The sequence below is a fragment of the Cucurbita moschata genome, unplaced genomic scaffold, assembly GCF_002738365.1.
Source record: "Cucurbita moschata cultivar Rifu unplaced genomic scaffold, Cmos_1.0 Cmo_Scf00014, whole genome shotgun sequence".
NCBI lineage: Eukaryota > Viridiplantae > Streptophyta > Magnoliopsida > Cucurbitales > Cucurbitaceae > Cucurbita > Cucurbita moschata.
In genome coordinates, this window is record NW_019268530.1 from 4165905 (window position 1) to 4175674 (window position 9770).

The window sequence follows — 9770 nt, forward strand, 5'->3', positions numbered from 1 at the left end:
GTACTTATTCCCCCTTCCTCACCACAACAAGTTTTTATGAAATAGCTTCGATGAAATCCAATGCATATTATATCAATAACTAAAATCTCATAAAATCCAAATACAAAATATTTACACATTACAAACATTCTTAATATTGTTAAAAGTAGGGTCGGGTTGTAATCTTATTTTCGAGTAACCCGACCAAATTTTCTGATTTAAAAAAATTCAACCCAAACCAAACCGGAAAAAAATCCAATCCAACCCAACCCAACCCAACCCAACCTTTGTAGTTTTAGTTGAGTAAACCAGATTGATCGGGTTATCGAGTCATTTTAAATAGTTTAATGCGGCGTAGAAAAGCTTTAATGAAGATTAAATTGTTGTTTATTGGATGTGGAATGGCATAGACTCATCATTACATCATATTAATGAATATTAATATAAAAATAAAAAAAAATATTTATATTACATAAATAATTAAATAAATATGAAATGTTGTATTAGTTGAATTAATTGGAATTAAGATAAGAAATTGAGATAAATAAGAATTTTAATTTAATAATTAAAATATAATTAGAAGATTGACGGTTGAAGTATAATTAATGGATAATTATGAAGCTTATTTAATAAAGGAAAAATGATACTTTTTATTTAAAAAAAAAAAAAAAAAGAAAGGAACTAAAGTAGAATATTGAGTGATAAACAAGACATTAGTTAAACAAAATAATAAGTTAATTAAGGGAGGAATATAATTTAAATTAAAAGAAAATTAATGGGCTTTTTATAAAGCCCATTGCCTCATGCCTATGATAATAATTAATAGGTTAATATTAAATTGAATTTTTAATAGTTTTTAAATTTTTTTTTATTAATATTCTTCTAATTACTTTAAAAAAAATTAAAAAATAGTTGTCTTAAAATTAGTATTAATACGCTCTATTTTTATAAAAAAAAAATCAAAAAAATTCTTAAGGTCAGGGATGAAAACTATGTACCAATACCTCATAAATTATCTAAAAAACGTTTTAATGTTACTTTGGAAATGAAAGTGCTAAATGTAAATATAAATGTATTTTTGAATTTTTTTAAAAATTAAAAAGTTTCGGAGGTTAATGAATCTTTTGAAAATCAAAGTAGTTCAGAGACGCTTTTGAAAATCGGGTATTTTTTAAAATATTTTAAAAATTTAAGGATATTTTTAAATAAGAGTATTTGAAAAGTTTTAAAAGCTTAAGGATAGTTTTTAGATATTTTAAAAGTTCAAGGGTATTATTGAAACTTTTGAAAATTTATGGGTATTTTTTAAGATAAAGTTCAAAGTTTAAAAATATTTTTATTTATTTTTTCGGGTGCTGCTTTCAATTTTTTTTTTTTTAACATTATTCTATAATTGTTTGGTTTTGAATGATATAAAATCAGGAGAGTGTTCATGGGTTGGATTGGATTGAGTCGAAATATATTTTTTAAAATAACCTAATTATTTGGATAATAATTTTGTTTTTAATCTAAATAACATTCGTTAAATAATAAATCCAACCCAATCATAAATATTTTGGGTTAAGTTGGTTTCGATTATTTAGATAATTTATTTAAAATTTTATTTTTAATACGATTTAATTTTAATATATATATTTTTAAAAATTATCTAATATAATAATAAATTATTTCAAAAAGGCTGTGAGAGAATAAAACAATGATGAAATTAAAACAAATATATATATATATATATATAATTCCGTAGGAAAAAAGAAAAAATATATATTTTAAAAATAACTATAAATTTAAAATAGTGATTAAAATTTTTGAGAGTGGAAGAGTAATTTTAAATCATATTTGCAATAATTTAGGCTTAAAAAAAATGATTATTTTATTTTATTTTATTTTTTTATTTTTTTAAATAACGATTTTGATGCCATTTCCAGCCATTTGGTGCGGAATGTTGAGCAGTGGCAAGTTTCAGGTATATCTACTCACTGCACCCTCCTTCAAGGCGGCGTCATCGTCATCATCCACATTCTTTTCAGCTTCTGTAATTCATTCTGGAAGGTTACGCAGCCGCAACCGGCGCTTCTCCTCCTCCTCCTCTCCGCCGCCCAATTCGGGTTTACATTCAATTGGTTGCAGTATCTCACAGTCTCAGGCGATGGAGGTCAATCCTGAAAGCAAGAAAAACGACAAGGTCCTAGACAGCCTCAACTTCTTTTCCGTCAAACCTTACGTCCCGCCGTCATGGGCCTCACACCTTAATCCAATCCCAACTCACTTCTCTTCTCTTGGTCATGTAAGTTCCCAATTCCCAATTTCGTTTCCGTCGTGTCTTCTGAATCTCTTGCGATAATTGCTTCATTAAGAACGGATTACTGTTTTGGAATCAGCTTCCAACTCCCATTCACAAGTGGAACCTTCCCAATCTGCCCGCGAACACCGAGGTCTGGCTCAAGGTAATTCGTTCTGATTGAACTTTTTCTCTTACGGAAATTCGTTTGATTGTTTTCTGGCTAATGTGGAAATGGATGTCAACCATGTTCTTGAGTGTTTAAATTTGTCAAAAACTGGACAGAACAATGAATTTTGTTGTTGCTATTTTCGATCGTACAATCTATTTTCAGGCGTATGAGCAGAATTTATGGAAATGTAGGGCCATAGGATAAATAATGGATCAAATAATGGAAGGATTACATAACTTTTTCTCACACTACGAGATCTTTGCTTTGATGAAACTTTCATATTTCTATATATAGCTACAGTAACATACAAGTTTGATTGGCCTCTTTTGCTCAAGGGCTTCATAATTATACTTTGATTCCCTTCCTATCAATAGAATTTTTCAAGTACTTTTTGTAATTAACTTGAGGCAAGAATAAATTGGCCGCCCCATCTGCAACTGTGAGAACCTTAGGCAAGCTCCAGTTGGGGCTTAGTTGGGGCTTGGTTCTTGTAACAACTCAAGCCCACCGCTGCGGAAACTATCCTCTTTAGGCTTTCCATTTCGGGCTTTCGCTCAAGGTTTTAAAACACATATGCTAGGGATAGGTCTCCACACCCTTATAAAGAGTGCTTTGTTCCCCTCTCCAATTGATGTAGAATCTCACGATCCATCCCCTTTGAGACCCAACATCCTTGCTGGCACCTCGCCCAGTGTCCAGATTGTGAGATCCCACATCGACTAGAGAGGAACGAGTGCCAGCGAGCATTGAAGAGAGGTGGATTGTGAGATCCCACATCAGTTGGAGAGGGGAACAAAACACTCTTTATAAGAGTGTGGAAACCTCTCCCTAGCGGATGCGCTTTAGAACCTTTAGGGGAAGCCCGAAAGGGAAACTTCAAAGAGGACAATATCTACTAGCGGTGGGCTTGAGCTGTTACAGTTCTTTTACATGGTTTTCACATTTTAGAATTAAAGTTACTTTTAATTGAACGTACGATGATCTGTATGAACTTTGACATCCTGTTTAGAATGGTGCCAGACAGTATACAAATTCTCTAAATCTGAAGATTGTTCAGATTTGTGGTTCATGTTTTGTTGGAAGCATAATTTGATCCATTTTTCTAAATATTCCTAGTTTAGACATTCTCGTTTAATTTTGCTTTTCTTTTTGGTTTTTCTCTATTACTGTTTACACTGATGAATACTATGAATACAGCGTGATGATCTTTCAGGAATGCAATTGAGTGGCAATAAAGTCAGAAAATTGGAATTCTTGATAGCAGATGCTTTGCAACAGGGTGCTGATTGTATTATAACTATAGGAGGCATCCAAAGCAATCACTGTCGTGCGACTGCTGTGGCTGCAAAGTATTTCAATCTCGACACTTATCTTATTCTACGCACTTCGAAGGTCATCTTTATTTTTCCTATCTGTTTTGAACTATTTTAGTTACAAGGATACCAGCTTTTCTGAATTGTTATGGTTTGATGTCCTATGTTATGTCTATGATTCAGGTCCTTGTGAACCAAGACCCTGGATTGACTGGAAATCTCCTTGTTGAGCGGTTAGTTGGAGCTCATGTCGAACTTATCTCAAAAGAAGAGTATGCAAAGATTGGAAGCGTGGTTTGTCGATTTCTTCTCTTTTACCATCTTCGTCTTTTGGGTTTTCGAAGAAATTTATTCTCCTATTAATTCTACAAGCCTGACAGATTTCTTAAGAAGCATGGAGCTAACTGATTTCAATATATTTATATTGTGTTCGTTTCGATATCTGCTGATAGTTATTTTTGTTCTTGGTTTTAATTTCAGGCCCTCACAGATTATCTAAAGTCAAAGTTAATCGCTGAAGGAAGAAAGCCATATGTTATTCCTGTTGGAGGATCAAACTCTCTTGGAACTTGGTGAGAATCTTTCTTCCTTTTTCCTTCCAAACTTCTACTTCACTTTAGGATCATTTCCTAGCAGCGTGTTTGATTTTCCTCTCAAGATTTATGTGTAGCAGCCAAGCTCACCGCTAGCAGATATTATCCTTTTTGGGCTTTCCCTCCTAGGCTTCCCCTCTAGATTGTTAAGACTGTGTGGCTAATGACGATACATAACGGACCGAAGCAGAAAATATTTGCTAGCGGTGGGCTTGAGCTGTTACAAATACTATCAAAGTCAAACATCGGGTGGTGTGCCAGCAAGGACGTTGGTCTTCCAAAGGGGTGGATTGTGAGATCTCACATCGGTTATAGAGGGAACGAAACATTCCTTACAAGGGTGTGGAAACTTCTCTCTAATAGCTGCGTTTTAAAATCTTGAGGAGAAACCTAGAAGGGAAAGTCCAAACAAGACAATATCTGCTAGTGGGCTTGGATTGTTACAAATGGTATCAGAGCCAAGCACTGGGTGGTATGCCATCTAGTATGCTGGATCTCCAAGGGGGTGGATTGTGAGATCCCACTTGGTTGAAGAGGGGAACAAAACATTCCTTATGAGGGTGTGGAAACCTCTCCCTAACAGATGCGTTTTAAAACTTCGAGGAAAAACCCAAAAGTCCAAAGGAGACAATATCTACTCGCGGTGGGCTTGGGCTGCTACATTATGCCCTTCTAGTTTGATTTCTTCTAATTTCTTATTTATCAAAGTAGCAAACGGTAATGTGTAGCATAATTATTATTTGAATACTGATAATTGCATGATTATCATCAATGCATCCTTTCCGTCTCTCCCAATCTCTCCATTATCACAATATTAATGAGTAACAAATGTATTTTGGTTATGTTTTCAGGGGTTATATTGAAGCAGTTAGGGAGATTGAACAGCAACTGGATACTGTAAATGATAAGATCAAATTTGATGATATTGTAGTAGCTTGTGGCAGGTTCTGTTTTTCTTATCTGGTTCATAAGAACACTTGATGTCTTCTTGTTTGGTTTCATGTTCTACTTCTGGTTGTTTTCAGTGGGGGCACGGTCGCTGGTCTCTCCTTGGGATCATGGTTGAGTACATTGAAGGCAAAAGTATGATCTGTATAGTTCTTGGTCTTTACATACATCTCAGTTCCTGTCTTTTAATTTCGTTGAATCTGCAGATTCGTGCGTACTCTGTTTGCGACGATCCCGATTACTTCTACGACTTTGTTCAAGGTTTACTCGATGGGCTTCATGCCGGTGTTGACTCGCGTGATATAGTTGAATTCCAAAATGTAAGTTGGAGTTATTAATGGTTGCTTATGTTTGGCAGCAGCATTATTTGTACAATCACATTGAAGTGAAACCAGTTTGATATCTGTTCTATAGAACCAAATCTTCTTCCCGTTCAAACTTTCATCTCCACAAAAGAAATTTGAGATGAACCGTTCTTTATTTCTTGTCATTCTTTATTTAGGCAAAGGGTCTTGGGTATGCAATGAACACGCCCGAGGAGCTTAATTTCGTAAGAGAAGTTGCCGAATCCACAGGCGTTGTTCTTGATCCAGTATACAGGTACGTTGTTATTATTACACTAGTTGAGCTCACACAGAGAAAAATGTAATGGCTTTGGGTTTGGGTTTGGCTCTCTCTCTCTCTCTATATATATATGTAACCGCTTAAGTCCACTACTAGTAGATATTATCCGCTTTAGTCCGTTACGTATTGTCTTCAACCTCACGGTTTTAAAAACGCATCAGTTAGGAAGAAGTTTCCACACCCTTGTAATGAATGTTTTGTTCCCTTCTCTAGCCGATGTGAGATCTCACAAAACGCGTCAGATAGTGTGGCTCTGATACAATTTGTAACGGCTCAAACCCACTACTAGCAGATATTATCCTCTCTGTATCATTGTCAATCTCATGGTTTTTAAAACACGTCTATTAGGGAGAGGTTTCCACACCTTTATAATGAATGTTTCGTTCTCCTCTTCAACCAATATGGGATCTCACAATCCCTCGTTGGGAGCCTAGCATCCTCGCTGGCACACCGCTCGGTGTCTGGCTCTGATACCGTTTGTAACAGCCTAAGCCCACTGTTAGCAGATATTGTCATCTTTGGGCTTTCACGTATCATCATCAGTCTCATGGTTTTTAAAACACATATGTTAGGGAGAGGTTTCTACACCTCTATAATGAATGTTTCGTTCTCCTCTCCAACCGACGTGGGATCTCACAATTCATTACGTGTTATTTTCAGCGGAAAAGCAGCGTATGGAATGATGAAAGACATGAGTGAGAATCCAAAGAAGTGGGAAGGAAGAAAGATCCTGTTCATTCATACAGGAGGACTGTTGGGACTGTATGACAAAGCTGATCAAATGGGTTCAAGGTTGGGGAAATGGCATCGTATGGACGTTAATGAGTCCGTGCCTCGAATTGATGGAGTTGGAAAAATGTTCTGAATCAACAGATAAGCCACCAACCCACTGTACTCTGTACTCTTTCCTTGACAACTAAAGACAATGGATTGTGCAAATAATGTTGCCCATTGGGGATGTTCACGACCCAAAGACATTTTTCAGACTCAATTCAATTGTTCGAGTTGTAAGTTTTGTTAATTTCAATAACTTTTATTGGACAATGAATCTTAAGATCCTACATCGGTCATCGATTGGAGAGGAGAACAAAACATTCTTTACTAGAGTGTAAGTTTTGTTAATTTCAATAGCATACACGTTTTAAAAAATCGTGAGGGTGATGGCGATACATAATAGGCCAAAGCGGATAATATCTACTACCGGTGGTTTGGGCTGTTACAAATCGTATCAGAGTGAGACCCCAGGACTCCCCAAAGGGTGAATTGTGAGATCTCACATCGGTTGGAGAGATGAATGAACATTTCTTACTAGGGTGTTGATACGTAATAGGTAAAAGCGGACAATATCTGCTACCTGTGGTTTGAGCTGTTTCAAATGATATTAGAGAGGGCTCCCCAAAGGGTGAATTGGGAGATCTCACATCGGTTGGAGAGATGAATGAACATTTCTTACTAGGGTGTTGTAATAGGTAAAAGCGGACAATATCTGCTACCTGTGGTTTGAGCTGTTTCAAATGATATTAGAGTGGACGCCAGACCTCCTCAAAGGGTGAATTGTGAGATCTCACATCAGCTGGAGAGAGGAATGAAACATTCCTTAGTGTGGAAATCTCTCCCTAGCAGAAGCGTTTTAAGGATGATGAATACATATAATGGACCAAAGCGGATAATATCTTCACAATGGTATGATATTGTCCGCTTTGAGCATAAGCTCTCATTGCTTTGCATTGGGCTTCCCCAAAAGCCCTCGTACCCATAGAGATAGGATTCCTCACTTGTAAACCCATGATCTTCTCCAATAATCCTCAACAATCCTCCTCTCGAACAAAGCACACTATAAGTCTTCCCTGAGGCTTATGGAGCTCTCGAATAGCCTCCCCTTAATCGAGGCTCGACTCCTTTCTCTAGAGCCCTCAAACAAAATACACCATTTATTCGACACTTAAGTCACTTTTGACTACACCTTCTCACAATTCTTTGTTCAATATTTAAGAATTCGAGTTTATGTTTCCATTAAGGAATCCAGAGAAGATGTTAGAGAAGATGCTTGTGATTGGAAAACAAAAGGCATAGCCATTGGCATTCTTACATCTTCTTCTTCTTCTTGATCAAGTCAGGATTATCCATTTCAATAAGAAACCACATTACTTCTGATATGCATTTACAAAACGCATATTCCTTCTCAAGAACAACAACAACAAAACCATAAGAAATCTCTGCGATTCAAAATTTCCTCGTATAAAACCCTCACCCTCCCACAATTATCTCCATTCAACAATGGCGGAACAGGCACCATCAGATTTGCCCAACGAAGAATTCAAACCTTTCTGCGAATGGAAAAGGCTCGAAGACTCCGATGTTCTTCAGGTTCATCTCGCAGGTACATTATCAACTCACGCTTTCCTTCGCTTTCTCATAAACACATTCATAGCGATTCGAATTTCATAAACAGAATTCAAGAAGGAAGAATTGAGGGTTCGGATCAAGAACAACTCCGTCCTTACACTTACCGGCGAGCGCCTAGCAGCCGGAGACTGGAAGAAGATCCGTTTCAACAGTGAAATCAAACTCCCAAAGGATACACCTCCAGATCAAATCCGTGCCAAATTCGGCGACTCTGTTCTTTCGATTACGATGCCGAAGAAGAAAGCCTCACCAGCCTCCATTGATAATGCTTGCCCTAGAAACTTCATATCCGGAGTAAAGTCTTCATTAGCAAGGTTGAAATTTAGCAAGGAATCGGCTGTGGCTATGGCGGTTGCGGGACTCATTCTGGCCTCGGGAGCTTACTACTTGATAGAAAACCCTAATCCGCATTGATTTCTGTAATTCCTGTTATTACTTTTTAAGGCTAAATTAATAAATTAATTCTTTTAACTTACTACTTTAATTAACCTAAACTTTTCAATCATATTATTAAACTTTTTTGAAAAAAAAGTTTGATTAATATTTTTTTAACTTCTCTATTTTTACGTTCTTAAAAAATGTTTACTTTTAAAAATAACATTTCTCCTTAATTATAAAAAAAAATATCTTTTAAATTTTAAAATATTAACAATAAAAACTTTTAAGATTTTTTTTTTTAGAGTATAATGGTATCAAAATTTCTTTTAAAAATTTATGTGTATTTTGTTAAACGAGATATGAACTTTATACAAGAATATATATATATATATATATATATATATATATATATATATATATATATATATTTAGTTTAAGAGTATTAATGTAAAATTTGAAAGTTGAAGGATTTTTTTAAAAACATCTTTTAATATTTAATGGCATTTTTTAAAAAGATATTAACGATTTGCATAAAAAAAAATTAATGGTAAAAAAATATTAAAATATGTTAAAATTGATGAATATTATTGTAACTTTCATAAGTATTTTTAAGAAAAATTGGAAAGTGTAAAATAGTTTTATTAATTTAATATTTTTTTAAAATAAGGAGAGTAATTCAAAATTTTAAAAACTTCAACAATATCCTCGGATTTTAAAAAAATAAAAATATATTCTTATCACTAACTTTAAGAGTATTTTTGAAATAAAGTATCCGACTGTAAATATATTTTTGAATTTTTTTTAAAAAGTTTAAAGATATTTTTGAAATAAAATGAAAATAGAAATTTAAAAATTATTTTTATTAATTTAGTCAAAATTTAATTAAGAGAAAAAAAAAATTAGGGAGGCATGTGAAAATATATAGCATAATTTGTATATAATAAAAAAATAAATGGAAGGAAATTAACATATCCAATCCAAATATTTAGTATAATATATAATGATTTTTATGATGTGTATTATGTGACTCAAATCATTTCTTTCTTGACATTCAGAGAAGCCATGGTGCCATAATTTTG

At 34.5% G+C, this 9770-nt stretch overlaps 2 protein-coding genes across 2 annotated transcripts; both read left to right on the forward strand.

Annotated features, from left to right (window-relative positions):
- The first annotated feature begins 1899 nt into the window (after positions 1-1899).
- On the forward strand, positions 1900-6966 carry LOC111452580 (bifunctional D-cysteine desulfhydrase/1-aminocyclopropane-1-carboxylate deaminase, mitochondrial-like). The gene is made up of 10 exons (XM_023093371.1): positions 1900-2263; positions 2358-2423; positions 3627-3821; positions 3926-4036; positions 4223-4314; positions 5187-5279; positions 5361-5418; positions 5490-5603; positions 5786-5883; positions 6568-6966. The coding sequence occupies exons 1-10, from the start codon at positions 1919-1921 to the stop codon at positions 6770-6772; spliced, it is 1377 nt and encodes a 458-aa protein (XP_022949139.1). The 5' UTR covers positions 1900-1918; the 3' UTR covers positions 6773-6966.
- A 1183-nt stretch (positions 6967-8149) lies between these two features.
- Positions 8150-8788, forward strand: LOC111452581 (17.8 kDa class I heat shock protein-like). Its single transcript, XM_023093373.1, has 2 exons — positions 8150-8287; positions 8360-8788. Exons 1-2 carry the CDS (start codon positions 8185-8187, stop codon positions 8725-8727), a joined length of 471 nt encoding a protein of 156 aa, XP_022949141.1. The 5' UTR covers positions 8150-8184; the 3' UTR covers positions 8728-8788.
- The last annotated feature ends 982 nt before the right edge of the window (positions 8789-9770 follow it).

Coding starts and splice junctions, on each gene's coding strand:
- LOC111452580 (XM_023093371.1), top strand. CDS start 1,919: ATGTTGAGCAGTGGCAAGTTTCAGGTATATCTACTCACTGCACCCTCC. Junction 4,315..5,186: donor TCAAACTCTCTTGGAACTTG/GTGAGAATCTTT, acceptor TTATGTTTTCAG/GGGTTATATTGAAGCAGTTA. Junction 5,604..5,785: donor ATATAGTTGAATTCCAAAAT/GTAAGTTGGAGT, acceptor TTCTTTATTTAG/GCAAAGGGTCTTGGGTATGC.
- LOC111452581 (XM_023093373.1), top strand. CDS start 8,185: ATGGCGGAACAGGCACCATCAGATTTGCCCAACGAAGAATTCAAACCT. Junction 8,288..8,359: donor TCTTCAGGTTCATCTCGCAG/GTACATTATCAA, acceptor TTTCATAAACAG/AATTCAAGAAGGAAGAATTG.